This window comes from Antechinus flavipes, chromosome 4 (assembly GCF_016432865.1).
Source record: "Antechinus flavipes isolate AdamAnt ecotype Samford, QLD, Australia chromosome 4, AdamAnt_v2, whole genome shotgun sequence".
NCBI classification, from domain to species: Eukaryota; Metazoa; Chordata; class Mammalia; order Dasyuromorphia; family Dasyuridae; genus Antechinus; species Antechinus flavipes.
The window spans coordinates 455794231-455811933 of record NC_067401.1 but is presented as its reverse complement, the minus strand read 5'-3'; the positions used below and the strand labels follow the sequence as shown (position 1 = coordinate 455811933).

Sequence of the window (17703 nt, the reverse complement as noted above, 5' to 3'; positions counted from 1 at the left end):
ACTCTCCAACTCTGAACTTCTAAAAATGATGTAAAAATGGCTTGACTGGCCAAGCAAACACAGCAAAAGTGCACCCCACTCCTACCTCATTATTACAGAACTCTAGGCTTTGAGATTGAATCGGTAAATCAGACATATGAACTAAATGTGAACACCTTTATTGAATCACTGTGTCAATCAAAGACTTTATACTAGGTGCATTGATTGATTTAGAAATCCTGAAATCCACTGAATGAAATGAAATGAGGACATAAAGGAAATAGGTTGCTATTGGCTGGGGAGATTCAGTCACGCCCTATAGTTTAGATATCAAATAGAAGATCAGTTTGGAACTTGGGGCTTCAGGATCTGCCAGCAGAGAAGAAGGAATGGCAACCTCAGGGGCTGAGCAGGATTGACAGGAAAGGGTCCACAGACAGATGTAGTAATGAAATGGAGGACTGAGTGTGTCAAAGGAAAATGAGATTGAGAAAGACCATTGATCTCATAAGAGCTTGGGAGTGGCAGACTTGGGTTAAAGTCATCAGTTGTACTAAACTTTTCAAGGACCAGGGGGAATGTCAAGAAAACCCAAATTCCTTATTGGGCACTTTCCCAAGTGCCCATCTTAAAAGATTTCCTAAAAGAAAAACTATGCTTGATTTTTTTAATCCAATTCAATCCAATCACTGGATCCAATCACTTTAAGCCAGTCACTAACATGGATTTTGTCTTCACCTCCCAAAAGGTAGGGGTTATATAGAAATCAATGCAAATTGAAAGTTAGAAGAGAGCCAAACTACTACTTTCTAAGTGGGGACTCTGAGCAACTGTAATTTTATTCCTAAATTTTCATTTAGTATAAAGTCTCTAAAGTAATAGAAGCCGGGTTTTATTGAACCTGAGAGGACGTTGTATTGCACCTAGGCTAAAAGTTAGTTTTTTTTTTTTCCTTGTAACTGATGCAATTTATTACATTTTCAGAGAGGAAGTTAGAGAAAAAAAAAGGAAGTTGTCATGGATCTCCAGTCACTAGCACCCTCTATAGTGAGACTTGCATCCACTGGGATTATACTATAAATACTGGAATAGAGACAAGAAGTGGAGAAGGGCAAGAGAAAAGGTTCATGATTATTGAAGTAGGTTGATTTAAGCCTAGTGGTACTAAAGGCCAGTAGTACTGGTAATACATGCCCCATTCTACTGAATACTTTAATTGTCATTAGAAAACATGATCTTTCTTTTTTCCCAATTAAATGCCCTTGGAATCATAGAAAAGGTGATGTGACTCAGGGATCTAAAAAAGCAATGGAATCCCTACATCTTCAGCAAAATGTGGATCCACTTTGGGGCGGTGGGGTTATGTCTCAGTGTTGGAAGAAAAAGGATAGAAAAGATGGATTCTTAAAAGAATAATGGGGAGAAGACCATGTCTCATCATTTCTTATGCTATCCATTCATTCCCTGTATGCTGTTCCAGTTAAAGTGATCTATTTACTCTTCCTTTTTCTTGCTGTTCCATCCTCAGCCTTTGAATAGCTGTTCCCCTTTACTAAAAGGCATTCACAGATCACTCCTGCCTTTTGCAATCTCTAGTTTTCTTCAAGGAACAGATAATCAATACACAGCCAAGCAAGCAGTTTTGTGCCAAGCACTGTGCTTGGTGCTAGGGATGCAAAAAGGACATGACTTGCCTCTAGACAAGTGAGGATAGAATATATAGACAAACCAAGTGAACGTTAAATGGATGGGGACTGAAGGAGGTTTTAGAGCTAGAGTCAAGAAAAGCACTTGAAGAACATAACAAGGGCTGAACTTTGGTTAAAACTTACTTTCTTTCTTCCACAAAGTCTCCTTTCTTATCACTTTCCTACCTCCACGCCACTGTTCATGTTTGGTTTCTGCTGAAATGACTGTGCCTTAATTTGTCTCTGTTTATATGTATACTTGCTGAATCAAACTACCAGAGTATCCCCCTTGTTCCAAGTAAAATATCAACTGCTTGAGAATAAGGTTAGTTTTATTTGTGCCTTTGTCATCTCCAGGACCCAGTAGAGTATCTGAATATAGGAAGCATTCTATGATGACTCAATGGTTCAAATTAACTTGAGTATCCTTCAAAAAAATATCTCTTGGTTCCACCGTCAGTGGCAGATTTGTGAACAAGATGACCCATGGGAATCTCCATAGGGCAAATTATTCCTTCATCATTTGTTCCTTTCCCTACAATGCTTGACAGTAGTTACCTCTTAAATGCTTATCTTTACATCAAACACTGTGTTCCATCTTGTAACTCAGAGATAGAGCTTTCTCGCATGGGACTCCCTGAAACACTTCTACTTTATATCTTCATTTTTCGAGGCGAAATAGCCTTTCCTTTTTTTCTGCTTCATCTTATCCAAGCACACCGTAGTGTATGAAGATTTGATAAAAATGAATGAATGAATAAATGAAACACAACAAAAAGACATCCAAGGAGGGCATGAATAAGATGTTGCTTTCAATGAGTACCCAGACACCATTATCACCATCACTCTCATGATTGACATTCAGAAGCACTTTGCAATTTGCAAAGTTGCAAAACTACATAGTTTTATTTAATCCTGACAACAACCATGGGGGATAGGTGCTATTATCACCATTTTATAGATGGAAAAGCTGAAACATTGTCCAGATTTCTTTAGCTGCTCTTACACTGACTTGAGAGATAGAAAGACAGACAGATAGATAGATAAAGAGAGAAAGATAGGGAGAGAGGGACAGAGGTAGAGAGGGAAGAGAGAGAGAGAGAGAGAGAGAGAGAGAGAGAGAGAGAGAGAGAGAGAGAGAGAGAGAGAGAGAGAGACTGACTTTAAAAGTGATTGACTATTAGGGTTCCAAATGTCTTAGTTACTAGTGCATCTCATACATCTGTGAGTATTTGAGAGAGTGTATAAGACTGTAGGTTCAGAAATGAGGTGAAGAAAAAAAATGACAATCATTTCCAGTGTCCTAGAAACCAACTGGACAGTTCCTCTGGGTAGAATTGGCTCCTTAGTCTCCCCCATGGGGCCCAGGTCAGACTACAAAAATCTGCCTAGAAGAGGAGTACAGACCAATTTAAGAGACCACTTGGTGGCTCATTAACACAAACACATCCGTTCATCGTTCTCAGCTCTCAAACAAGCAAAACCCAAACCCCAAAGATGAAGCGCTTACTTCTTTTCTCCTTTGTACCACTCGAAGGCCGGAGGAGGCACACCTGCTCCTTCGCATCTGATCAATCCGCTGCGTCCAGGGGCCACTGTGCCGGATTTAATTTCCTGGATTGTGGGGGCAACTGGGGGGGAAAAAGTATTTGTAAGCAACAAAATCAACTGCAGAAATATCGCACGTATATATTTTTATTCTTTCTATATTCAAAGTAATCTTATACCTGATAGGCTAATACATCACATTTTCTATGTTTTATGTTGCTAATACAAAACCAGTCATTTTCAGCTGCATTTTTCAAGTTGAACAGCAAATAGATGTTTCCTGGGAGTGCAGTGTAAAGGTAATCCATTTTCCTCTCTGTGTTGAGAAGTGAGATGAGGAGTGGGAGGGGGGAGGATGGAGAGGGTGTGAGGAGCGTACCAGACAAACACTTTATAATGTGTCTTTCCTCTTAAGGAAAAAAAAAATGTTATTCTAAAAATGTGTGAATGCCATGAACACTACTAATAAAACAAGGGGGAGGTTGACACTCTAGGGGATTATCGTCCTTAGGCAAAGGACTTACTCAGTTAGACATGTTGGGAATCTAAAAATAGCCAAGTGATCTGGATCTCTTTAGGATGTCTTTAGGAAGTCATAAAACACCATGGGGTATAATACTCCTTCTATATGGAGAAAATGGGAAGAGAGACATAGCAGCATAAGCATTCTTCCGACAGGATGTGGCCTTTATTGTGAAGCAGATTGTTGATGGTTCATCAGGTTTTGTGAAGGGTGGTACTTGGCTCCTAAATTATCCCACCTCCAAGCTCATTTTATATTTCTTTTTTTCCCCACAATAGGGGTTCGAAGTTTTGCTGAGGCTAAGGCAGAAGAGAAAGTCTCAAGGGGGGCGGGGCAGAGAAGTGGCCATTAAGTCCCTCTTTAGAACAAAGTGAAAATAATGCAGGATTGCAAATCTAAAAGAGTTAAGGATGAAAAAAGGAGGATTAAAACAAATTAGAAATTGCTTATGTATTTTCTATTTAAAACATTTCACATGTTCCTAAAATTCACTAAAACAAAGCCCCAAATACTTACATAATACCCCAACAATTATCTTGAGCTATGAACAGACTGTGCACATGCATTCTCTCTCTTTTGATCACTGAAATACTCTCATGGATTTAGGATTTCATTGATGTTAGTACTCTCCCCAGTGATGCAGATGGCGACTTATCAGGGCAATTTATCCTTTCCTCCCTATGAATTCCCCGCAAGGGGTCCTCCAAACAGTCCATGAATTACTTTTGCCTTCTCTTGATATCATGAAGATATCAGTGGAACTTGAGAGCTGGGCTATGACTATCCCTTGATCTTTCTATATGTCCACCGCACCTTTTTTTTTTTTTTTCTTGTTTAAATCTTCAATTACAGAGTGGGAGAAAATGGGACAATAGATTTGAAGCTGAAACAAATCTCTGAGGCCATTTAGTAAAATCCTCTTGTTGATTAAATGAGGAAGCTGGAGCCAGAGATGAGTAAGTCACATGTTCAAAGTCACACAGGCAATGGGAAGCTAAGATGGGATTTGACCTAGCTCCTAGTGATCTTCCCAGCATCCTCTGTTACCTTAAATATATGGAAGCTAAGGGGAGGACAATCTTTTATTTTGCTTGAATACTCAATACCTGGTAAATATTAGGAGCTTAATGTTTGGTGGGTTGGGTGATGCTCTATTTTCATGTTTGTACCCTCTTTCTGTATGTTCCCAATCTCTATTCTCCCTCTCTGTTGTTCTCTGGGTGACCTTCAATTTCAATTTTTTTTAGATTTTAGAGTTCCATGAATTTTTCACACATCTTTCTCCTAATCACACAAAGAGACTATGTCTTTTTTTATGATTTCTGGCTATTGTTGAAGATGCAATAATCACTTGCAACAAAAGTTGGTTTAATTACTGGTTAGTTTAATTACTTCATATTGTCAGGAGTACCATGACTCATTACAAACAAAACCATGAAGTTGACATTGGCTGAAAAGGCAAGTATGATGGCCTGAAATGAAAATTGAATCCACTTTTTAAAAGCATCTTATGATGAATGAACCAAGGAGTGAATGAATAAAGAGATGAAAAAAACATTTAATAAGCACTTAATATGTATCTTGTTGCTGCAAAGTAATGGGGACACGTAGAAAAACCAGACAATTCCTACTCTCCAGGTGCTCACATGGTAAAAAAGGGGGTTTCACAGATAGAGGAGATTTCAGCTGCAAGTCTGAAGTGGGTGTCCATGGCTTTTCTGCCTGTTAAAGTTTGAGTGAGAAAGCCTCTGGGTGGAGGATGATTTCTGCCCTGTCTTCCCTGCTATGGAATAACCCAGATAACACCCAGTCCAGCTCTTGGGAGAGAGATTCCTTCTAACTGCTGCTTCCCCACTCTGTCATCCAGGTCCTTGGAGGACATGTCCTTGCTCTGTTATTTCTTGCTTTTACAGAAAAAGTGCTGGAAATGCTAAGGCCACTGAAAGATTGGAATGATAAGAGCTTGGGGACCAAGAGGGGGACCACAAGTAGAGCCATGAGATCAGCCAAAAATAATCAGTAAATTGTCACTGTGTATCAGGCACTCTGCTAAATATTGGGAATATGGAAATAGACCCTGCCTTCAAAGAGGTCCCAGTCTAAAACATGCACACGACTATATACAAACCAGCCATCTTGAGGATAAATTAAAGATGGGAAGACATTGGGAGGGTGGGTCAGGAAAGGTTCTCATAGAAGGTGGGACTTTAGATAGAAGGTAGGACTTGTAGGAAACCAGGGAGGAAGCTCACTGGTGACTGAAAGGAGGATGAATTGTAGTAGAGAGAGATCAAAGGCTATCCAGCAGTCTAGATCACTAATCTATGTGGGAGGAGATGGGGACCTATACTAGAGTGGGAGAGGGTCAGAGGAGAGGAAGGGAACATATAAGAGAAGCAAAGTAGGCAAAATTAATAGACTTTGGTAAGGGATTGGACATGGAGGCAGGAGTGATGGGTAGTGACAAGTCCAGCTCACTCCTACATTCTGAATCCGAGGGACTGAGAAGATTGTGTTGTTCTCTACGGGAGTGGAGATGGTAGGGAGGGTTTTTGGAGGAAGATAATGAATTCTGCTTTGGACTTGTTCAGTGTAAGATGTCTACTGGACTCCTTGTATGAGATACCTGAAAGCCAGAGTAAGATGGAAGACTAATGAACAACAGAGAAGTAAAATCTGAATAAGCAGATAAGGAATCATCAGCATGGAAGAGATAACTAATCCATGGGAGATGATGAAGAAAAAGTACAGGAGAAGCCTTGAGTGGCCTGCCTAGTTCAATACAGTTGTAATAGAGATAGAGCCCAATTTGTGGGCCATGCTGAATTTGGATGTAAACTTGGTGGGACAGATGCTTTTTAGCAGGAGTTTCCTGTCAGTCTTCTCCTTCCTGGAACTGAGGTAAAGAATGAGAGAGGAGGATCTCAGAGTTCTGGAAGAAATGGTTCGAAACATCTGTTCTCGCTATAACTTCAAAGAAAAGAGCCAATTTATGGTATTTGGTTCAATGGAGTGCAGGTGCAAAGCATTAGACATTATTGATGACGTAAGGTAGAAATTAAATATCAGTATGATTGACACTGGAGAAAACCCATGCGGAAGGAGACTGGAACAGAAGGCATACACAGCAGAAATATCCAAGCCTTTGGGCCATACCTTTGAACCCCAAGGCAGGAAGTTTCTAGCCATGATCCTTGTTCTGGGAGCCCTGCCCCATCAATGTGAGTTGGAATGAGGAAGCCCAAAGATTTATACTGGTGAAACAAGAGACGTTTTGATTAAATGCCAATATGTACCAGGTGTCCAACCTCTCAGAGATTATATTAATCAAAAATGAATGAAGACATTATAGAAATTAAATTAACAGTTACATTTTACCAAAAAAAAATCAATATTTTAGAGACTTTCAGAGACTAAGGACACTTAGTAGAACTATAAGTGATGAGAGACTTAGGAGAGGTATATGATTAAAAAAAAAAGTAGAGCAGGAGTTGAGAGTGGTTTATATAGATAACAAGAAACTGTGATCAATCAATCAACAAGGTTTATTAAGCCCTCACTATGTACTGGGCACTGTGGTAAATATTAGGGAGAGGAAGAAAAACAAAAATAATTCCCTGACGTGAAGGGATTAAATTTTAAGGGAAAATCAGCATGTTCTGTGAAGATACAAGCTAACCAAACTGGAAAATGAATGGATGCCCATCAATTGGAGAATGGCTGGGTAAATTGTGGTATATGAATGTTACGGAATATTATTGTTCTGTAAGAAATGACCAGCAGGATGAATACAGAGAGGCTTGGAGAGACTGATATGAACTGATGCTGAGTGAAATGAGCAGAACCAGGAGATCATTATATACCTCAACAATGATACTGTTTGAGGATGTATTCTGATGGAAGTGGATCTCTTTGACAAAGAGAGCTAATTCAATTTCAGTTGATCAAAGATGGACAGAAGCAGCTACACCCAAAGAAAGAACACTAGGAAATGAATGTAAACTGTTTTTATTTTGTCTTTCTTCCTAGGTTATTTCTACCTTCTGAATCCAATTCTCCCTGTGCAACAAGAGAACTGTTCAGTTCTGCACGCATATATTGTATCTAGGAAATACTGTGACATATTTAGCATGTATAGGACTGCTTACCATCTGGGGGAGGAGGGAAGAGGGGGGAATCGGAACAGAAGTGAGTGCAAGGGATAATGTAAAAAATTACCCAGGTATGGGTTCTGTCAATAAAAAGTTATTAAAATATAAAAATAAATACACACACACAATACACACACACACACACACACACACACACACACACACAAAGATACAAGCTAGCCTGAGATGGGAAGACAGCAAACTTGGCAACATGGCTTTGATTTCATGGATGAGGACATATGGAAGGACTGAAATTTCACATTCTAAAGTGACTACTCTATGTGTATTTTTCAGAGATTGAGTACTAGGCTTTCTTTGTGACTTGCTCTAGTACCCAGAGATTGTTGAAGAAGTTTGCAACAAGTCAAAGCTGTTGTTTGATTGCCATTGCCTGTGCACGGAAAAAAACAAAATAATATCAAGGTTAAGTTAAAGAAACTTGATCCTATGGGAATAGAACTTTTTCTTTACTCATTTTGTCCAACTGTCCCTTTTGAAAAGGGGATGCAGAAGAGAGTTCCCTTTGTTTTGAATGTTTACAGAGGCACAGACACTTGAAATATACAGATTGAAGTGATAGGGATGGGTTGCCATCTGGAATCCAGTTCCTAACATAGTATCTAGCATATAGTGTTTAATAAATGCTTATCAATTGGATAGACTGAATAACAGATGACATCTTTGGAGGGAGTATTTATACCAGTAATTCATGGGTCCATCAATCTTATCAACATATGATTTAGTATAGTTACAAAGGTAATCTATCCTTGGTAACTTTGATTGTTTGTAATATAGGTGTATCTCTATTCAATTATTCAGTATCTATAAGTAGACCTTCAATCTAGTTCAATTAATAGATACATACACATGTTATAGAATTATATATATATATATGTGTGTGTGTGTGTGTGTGTGTGTGTGTGTGTATACACACACACCATCTAAATCCACATTCCATTTCTAGACACTTTTTTTCCTTCTCCTTCTGTTTGCGTAACTGTTATGGGCAGAACTTGAAACAAGGTGCTAAGTTGCTGGAATTGATAGAGACAATGCTTATGTACTTGGTTCACACCTTTGGAGTTCACATCGCTAAGAGAGTTCACACATTAGAGTTCACACCTCTAAAAGAGCATATAAAAGGACAAGCCCACTAGAGACTTGGTGAGATTCACAAGTCAGAAGCCCACAAGCCCACTCTTGGAGGAGGAGTCAAGATTCATTCCAACTTCCACCTTTGTGCTGGCTGGAGGCTTTGGATTGAGAGAGAGCTAGAGGCTGAAGCTGGCAGAGGCAAAGGACTAGCAACAGGAGCTCTTGGAACCAAGGAGAGAGATAGGCCTCTAAGGAAGCTAACCGGGCTATTTTGGAAGAGACAATAAAAAATTGGACTTTAACTCCCAGCTGCATCTGAGGTGATTATTACTCTGAACTGAAAAAAAGGCTGCTCCCAGAAGCCCCCCAAGAAACCTGCTCACAGAGAACACTATATTTTAGAGAAGAGAACATTACATGTTACCCCTCCATAGAGAGTCCCAAAGCAATAGAGAATGTGACTGGCTAAGCTCATCAACTCAGGAGGTCAATGACATCTTGTAGACCAGATTGCAGAGTGCTTGAAGCTGCAATGTGCATGTCCCATGGCAGGTGAGGTGAGCCTCATATAGTGTAGTTCTAAGGTAATTTCATGGGGATGATGTTGATTCTACCAAAATGTTATTAGGCAGATGTAGTGAAGATAACAAAACAGATGTTGGGCTGAGCCAGCAGTGAAAGGGTCAAAGAGAGGTATTTAGCACCTGTGTGATTAGTTGCTCATAAAAGATGATCCTTTTTTTTTTTTTTTTTTTTTCATTTGCTCAGTGGGATTATTTCCTTTCATTGTTAAGCCAGGCATTTTGGGATGGAGATAATTAAGGGTTCTTCAGCCAAAACTCCAGGCTCTGCAGGTGCTAGCTACAGAGCCTTTGCAACTTGGCACCCAACGAGCCCAATCCAGATGTAGGATTTTTTTTGCTCCTTGACAATAGCCAGAAAGAACTTCCTTTACTTTTTTGGTTCCCTGTGTAAAGTCCTGAGAGCTGAGAATGAACACATCTGAGGACTCTCCACCAGCCTTGCAGAGGAGTGATCCTCCTCTGATGGCCGAGGCAAGCTAACAAAAAAACCCTTTATTAGGATGTCATGAATCTGCTGCCTGTGAGACAGCTGGTTTGAGCCTCACTTTTAGCGGCTTGTGATTTTACATAATTGTTTTTGAAGACTTTATTCCAGGTGGCTATATTTTGGTCCCATGAATCAGGCAGAGAGCCCAGTGGGGAGGATCTCAGGAAAGAAAATACCCCCCTTACTAAACTGAAGCAAAAACTTCTGAAGCAAAAAAAGTGCATTTACTTAGGGTTTGGATGGGTTTGGATGGGGTGTGTGCAATCACCCCTATCCAGAACTGATGCTAGAAAATAAGCAATTCCTAGTATCTAGCTCTTGGTGATTTCTTTAGGAAGAAGGACGTTCAGTTGGCAAACCTCTTCTACTAAGGCAAATTAAACAGCTTGATAAGGAATTAAGCACTTCTCTATACCCAGCTCTGTGTTAGGAATTGGACATGAAACGATGAAAAAGACATTCAGATCCAGAATGGTTCCAAAACATTTTCAGGGCATACTATATAATTGTGACCTGCCCAAGTTCCCATATATCTGACATATGACTTCAGTCCAGGTTTTTCAGGCTCCTAGGTGGACCTTTTCTTCATTATGCCAGACTTGCCTTTGCTAATTGTAGCAATTTAATACATGCCCCTTTGGACAACTTATTCTGATAAAGCCTTTCCTCAAGATGACCTATTTCCAACTGAGAGAACTCATCCTCTCAAACTCTTATATTTAACTGCTTTTACATGTTTGTATTTCCTCAGTTTATATCTATTCAGTATATATTTATGTGTATTTGTTGTTTCCTCTATTAGGACCCCTTATGATGAGGGTCATTTAATTAATTGTCTATATTCCCAAGACCTAGGAAAATATGTGGCCCATAACAGGTGCTTAATAAATGCCCTTGATTGATTAGATGGTTGACTTTCCATAAAATATCTGGACCTGGAGGAATCCTCAGAGGACATCTTGCCATAAGAAAGAGTGACAAAGATCCACTGGTTACACCACTAGCCTTACTGAAATAAAAGTAGGTTTTGAGCTCAGAACCTTGAGAGCCAATATTCTTCAATGATGATGTTAATGACTGAATAAACTCTGCTTTTAGGACCTGAGTGGGAAAACATGTTGACTGCACTCAAGAGAGCAGAGAGATAGTGACTTCATTTATATGTCAAAATAGGACACATGCTCAAGTATAAGGGGGAAAACAGGAATCATATACTGGGGATTAATTTCTACCTTAAAGACATATTGAGTGTTATCTTGAAGCACCCAATTTGAGGATCAATCATATCTATGAAGCCAAGCTGCTAAAAAGCTAACTCTACAACTCTGTTGAATATCCTTCTTTATTTTCTAAACACTTGATTATAAGTAGTCTTCACGCTGAACCACAGAACAAATTTTAAAAGGGAGGCTGAGTTTTTAAGGAATTGTTGAAATAATTCAAGCTTGAATATATTGTTATTATTACTAATGGTGATGACAAATAATACTTAGAGTATCTTCAACAAATAAGAAATCTTTATCTGGGATATGGTAGTTGAGTGACACAGACACACTGCACAGCTGGCATGGTAAGAATTATGTATACATATATGTGTGTATGTGCATAGATATGTTTGTGTGTGTGCATGTATTTGTGTATATGCATATGTACATATATGTATGTATATGTGTATTATATATTTGTGTATGTGTATATATATATATATAAAATTTTAAATTACATACCCATTTTATCACAGAAGAAAATGAGGTTCTTAGACTTTCTGTGATGTGCCTATGGGGATATAACTAGTAGGTGTTAAAGGAAGTATTTGAGTCCAAGTCTTTTCAATGCAAGGTCAACACTCTCTCCCCTACTCCAAGATAGCTTCCAAAATTCTCCTCCTGAACCTTGAGAAGTGATTAGCATATCATAGCTTGATTCCCCTTTTAAGAATTGGGAGCCATGGTGACTCTTAAGTTAAAGCGGTAAAAACTGGTCTGCTCCTCTTCCTGCTTCATTAACCCTCACCAGGGTACAAGTTGATTTAAACAGTCTTTCATCATTGCTCTCTGATCTCCCAGAATTCCTTCCACACAACTGCCTTCTCTAATGTTGTTAATCAAGTTAATCTCCTTTGATATGCACAAGTGCCAGGCCTCCTACTTGGCTTCTCATTGCCCTTGACGGGAGAGAATTGGGTTCAACCATGGTGACTGAGCAGTCCTGGGATGCCTGAGTATGTGTTAGGAAGACAGAGTACCGGGGAAGCTCCCTGAATGATGGGGTCAAGAAAAGATCTCTGGTTGATGTGAGCCAATTAAATCAGTCAGAAGCTGAAATTGCATTCTATCTTTTGGATAAAAAGCAATCAAGTACTGCAAATTTACTTACAAATTTGACCTTAATGGATTTGTGCAACTTTTTTCCTATCCAAGAGGACAATGGACTAAACCTAGAACTTAAAACTCCTGCTGTGTTCAGTGGTGTGATGGAACAAAAGAATAACATCTGATATTCAGGTCGGCTGCCATAGACAAAAAAGGATTTAGATCATAGATTCAGATTGTCAGAGACCTGGGAGAGGATGGTTGTCTGGTAGAATCCCCTATTTTTATGGAAGGAGTGAAAAGATTTGTGCAAAGTCAAACCCTCAGAAGTGGGAAATCAAGCCTTAAATTCTAGTCTTCCAACTATTTTTATTTGGTACCATACCAGGTTCCCTCCCAAAGGAGACCAGCTCAAAGAGGCCAATAGAGAGTATTTGACTAGCCCATGGACCCATAGCTAGTAAACGGTGGAGCAGGATTTGAAGCTACTTCTGTCCCTGACTCAAAGACCCACACTCCATGCTACTTTTCTTACATAAATACTCATATAAATGTCAAGATTGAATGCATATACATACATACATACACACATATATATAGACAGAGAGAGAGAGAGAGAGAGAGAGAGAGAGAGAGAGAGAGAGAGAGAGAGAGAGAGAATAAATACAAATAAATATGAGGTAATTATGGGGAAGAGTCAGAGAAGTTTCCATATAGAAGGTGGAACCTGAACTGGTTCTTGAAAGAAGGGGGATTCTACAAAATAGAGGCAATTAGGGAACAAATTACGGGCAAAGTTGAGAAGATAGGAGACGGTCATGTGGGAATGACAAAGAGAAGGCCACTTGGATTTTTTAACAAAGAAAAAGACGTAATTTATTCATAATGAGTCTGAAAAGATAGGCTGTGAATTGCTTTAATGGCTGAAGTGAATAAATGATGGGGATTTTAACCTAAAAATAACAGGGAACCAATGGAGTTTATCAATTATAGTTAAACCTTTGATTAAGAAAAATCACTTTAAAATCTGCTTGGAGGATGAGAGTAGGGGGACCAATAAAAAATTTGTTTCAATAATTTAGGTGAGGGATAATGAAAAGATAAATTAGGGTGGAACATTATATGACTGGAAGAAAGTAGTCAGATGAATGCATCTACTGCATATGCCATTCTGCCTGGCTTCAGTTCCACAGGATATGATGACTCTGAGCTGGATACCCCTTGGTCTACTCATTCTCCTCTACTCCTGTTTTCTTTCAATATGAGATCTCTTTATTATAAGTTCCTTGAGGGTAAGGACTATCATTCTTGTAATTTGTGATATCCCTAGGACTTAGCATAGTGCCTGATACATAATAAGCTCTTAATAATATTTATTGGATTGGAATGAATTTAAGAAATATTGTAGAGATAATAATGTTGAGATTTGATAACTGATTTGATAAAGGAAGTGTGGAACAGTAAAGATGTGTAGGTGATGTTAAAGTGATGGACCCTGGAAGATGGAAAAAAGAAAATTTAGAATGGAAAGTTATTGAAGGAAAAATGATGAAAAAAAGCAATAGATTTGAATTTATGATCTTTCTGGTAATTTCCATTTGAAAAGTCTAATAGGCAATTGATGGTCCTAAAACTCAGGAGAGAGACTAGGGTTGGATACTAATGTCTATAAGCCATTAGTTATCTTCATTGAAATAAACAATTAGTCCATAGAAACTAATAAAGACGCAGTCATAACAAGCAAAGAAAGGCAATCAGGATAGCATCTTATGGAAGACCCACACATTTGGAGATGGAAGATGATGAAGATAATGATCCGGCAAAGGAGTGGTCTTTTAGGAGAAAAGCCAAAGAAGAGCAGTGTCTTGAAAACTCAGAGAAAAGAGAGAAAAGTAAACAAAGAAGATTGAGATAAAACCTTCAGATTCACCAATAAAGAGATCATTGGTAACTTTGAAGAAATTTGGGGCCTTTAAAAAATTCATTTGGAAGCTAATTTGTCAAGGATCCTTGAGAAGGAAAATCATAAGTGGAGTGCCCAAGCTTAGAATATTTCTCCACCCAGCCCACCACCAGATCAGGAGTGTATCTGAGAAAAGGAGGAGAGATGTAGAATCACAACTTAAGGCATGGGTAAGGTGAAGGGAGAGTTGGATTTGAGTGATTTCATTTTATTTTTTGAGGACTAAAAAGTTTGGAAATTTTGGTGGCATTATTTAAGAAGCCAGTATGAGGAAGAAAGGGTGTTAGATTTGATGGGGGTGTGTTAAGCATCTTCAAGAATTCAATGTTTGTCATGTAAATTATGGATCAGATTTGGTTTAATTATTTGCAGAGAGCAGAAGCAGGAGCCACAAGTAGACACTGTAAAGAGGCAAATTTAGGCTTGAACTGAGGAGAAACTTTCTAACTTGAATTATCCAAAGTTGGAGCAGGCAGAGAATGGACAATCTCAAGAACTGGCTTTCCTTTAACCTTAAGAGGTGGTAACTCCTCTTAACTGGCAATTGCAAGAGGTGGGTGCTTCCCTAGAAAACCATCTGTTGAGTAAGTTCTTGTGGGAATTCCCTTGGGTATGTGAGCTAGACTAGAAAGTGACTGAGACCTCTTCCAACTCAGACCCCGTGATGGTTGGTTCCTTGTAGTTCACAAATGCTCACTCCAGTGACGCATCCACTGGAAAATATGTTTGGGATTTATTGGGCCACCAACTGTATCAATAAGAATTAAACGGTCCACTGTTCTCCAAGCTATTCCCAGAAAACTTGTTTCTGAAGAAACAATTTGTGATCTGATCTCTTCACTCTTGTCAGTCATGCTGAAATTCAGCCTTCATTTGATTGACTGGGATTCAACAGACAGAGCCTGGGAAATTCCAGCAAGCCTGTTTTTGAGGATTGTGCAACCGTGTCTATCTAAAAGCAAGCCTACTCCATTGAAAACATCACCATGCCGTCCACGTACACTTTTGTAAGGGAGATTGCCCTTCAGTGCAAACACTTAAAAATCCATAAGCACATGAATTAATTCTTCTCATATTGAAGTTGTTACCAATTTCCTGAGGTAAGAACTATTTGTTTTACTAAGTTCCCCAAATGTTGGAATATTCCAAATGCCTTTTTGTAGATTACCTTTGAGGCCATTAGAATAATTCTTGATATATTTTCTCATGGGGAGAAAATATTACTAATGGCATATTGTGTGAATCAGTCAACTGGTATTGATCAAACTCCCACTGAGCCCCTGGTCTTGTGGCGTAACCACAGAGCTCATCAGAGAAAGAGCTGTTTGATTGCAAAGAGAAACCCAGGAACATACATGAGATTATAGGATCTGGGTGCATATATGTGAGGGCATTTACATACTCAAAATACATATATCATAGATAGAGAGCGAGAAAGAGAGAGAGAGAAATTGATGTAGTATGCAAGTATGATACAAACTATACAGATAAAGGTAATATAATACACACATCTATATGTGTATATATATATGCACACACATATACACTGAAAGAGAATGAAAATTAAAAGAAAGAAAAAAGGAAATAAGGAGGGAAAGAAGGAAGAAGGGAAAAAGAGAGAGAGGGAAGGAAGGAAGGAAGGAAGGAAGGAAGGAAGGAAGGAAGGAAGGAAGGAAGGAAGAAGGAAGGAAGGAAAGAAGGAAGGAAGGAAGGAAAGAAGGAAGGAAAGAAAAAAAGAGAAGGAAAGAGGGAAGGAGGGAAGGAAGGAAGGAAGGAAGCAAAGAAAAGAAAGAACTTGGCAGAGTGGGTGGTGAATTGATCTTGCAGCCAGGAATCCCCAGCTTTAAGTCCTACCTGTGACACATACTGGCTATGTGACCCTAGGTAAGTAACCGAATGTCTCAATATTCAATATATCTCTATAAGTTACAGATTTATAAAGTATGGTGATCTGCATTGGTGAAGCATTCATTTCCTTACCTAGAAAGAATCTCTTTCTCTATCTGTCCTGATGTACAAGTTGCTATTCCTATCCCTATTTATTCCTCTTTTTCCTTTTACTTCTTCCTCCTTCTCCATCACTCCTCCTCCCTTTCTTTCATTTCTGTCATTTTCTGTCTCTGCCTCTCTGTCATCTACCCCTCTCTCATTCCCTCCCTTTCTCTCCCTCTTTCTCTCTCTCCTTTTCTCCATATCTATATAGGCATGAATCAATACATATAATATGTAAATACATGTATATAACCCTGTCCACATACATGCTATGCATGTGTCATAAACTATCTTTAAAAGAACATAAATAAAATCCTAGCTAGCTAGAGATGGGTGAAGGACTGCAGGGATTTCTCCTCACTTTTCCTGTTTCTCTTGGCCTCAGGGTCTGCTTTCCCTAGGGATCTATCTTAAAGCATTGGGTAAGTTCTGGACTGTGCTGGCTTCTGCCCTCTCTCTGCAAAACCATCAGATCAGATTTCTTGGTGACTGAATAAGTTATTTATTTCAGTGGCATTTCATAGCTTTCAATGGTTTTCCAAATAAATATTTTTAAAATCTTTATTTATCAGTTAGTTAAAAAAAAGACAAACATTTCATTGAGGGAATGATTTCAATCATGAGGAATGCTTCACGATAAAGGGAAACAGCCAATAGGATAGTAGAGACAAATGTAAAATGTGTGATGGGAGAACAGAGAAAAAATGTCTTTAAGGATTATCCAGATTATCTGACTGGATGAGAACAAAAATGACTTAGAGATGAAAAATTCCCCAATATTCCAGGTTAATTTTCTGGTGAAGAAGAAGAAATGTATCTAACATCTTTTCTAACATATAAACATATCCACATATTTTGAGGCGACAAACTTCCATGTACCCAAGTTTTTAGCTTTATATGGAATCTCCCCACCCAGTTTCACAGAAATATTGTTAACCTCATCAGGCACCAGGTCTATGACATGTATGCACTCTAATCACATCACTCTCCTATTTTTGCCGGGGAAGAAAATACAGGAGAATAGAAAAAAAAGTAGAGAATATAATGGGAAGTTAGACAGGGATCTTTTTTCTGTCATTTGAAAAAAAAAAAAAAACTAAAATTTGGGGCTAGACATGCAATCCTGGGAAGTCAAAGAGAATTCTCTGAGCTATTAATAGAAAGTTTTTTTTTTTTTAAATAGTAACAAAACACAGGAAACAAAATGGAGACCCATTAACTAGGGGATGACTGAACACATTGTGGTACATTGATAGCACAGAATATTAAAGTACTTTAAAAAAGATCAATATATAATCCTGAGAATCCTGATAAGATTTCTATGATTTGATGCAAAATAATGTAAGGAGAACTATTTAAACAATGTACACCAAGGCTTCTT

General features: G+C 38.6%; 1 protein-coding gene across 1 annotated transcript in view; it reads right to left on the bottom strand.

Annotated features, from left to right (window-relative positions):
• Window positions 1–17703, bottom strand: part of NEGR1 (neuronal growth regulator 1) — a 1051293-nt gene that overhangs the window by 250646 nt on the left and 782944 nt on the right. The window contains exon 5 of the mRNA XM_051999426.1: window positions 3178–3298. Within this exon, the coding sequence (XP_051855386.1) occupies window positions 3178–3298 (121 nt within the window). The remainder of the gene's footprint in view (window positions 1–3177; window positions 3299–17703) is intronic.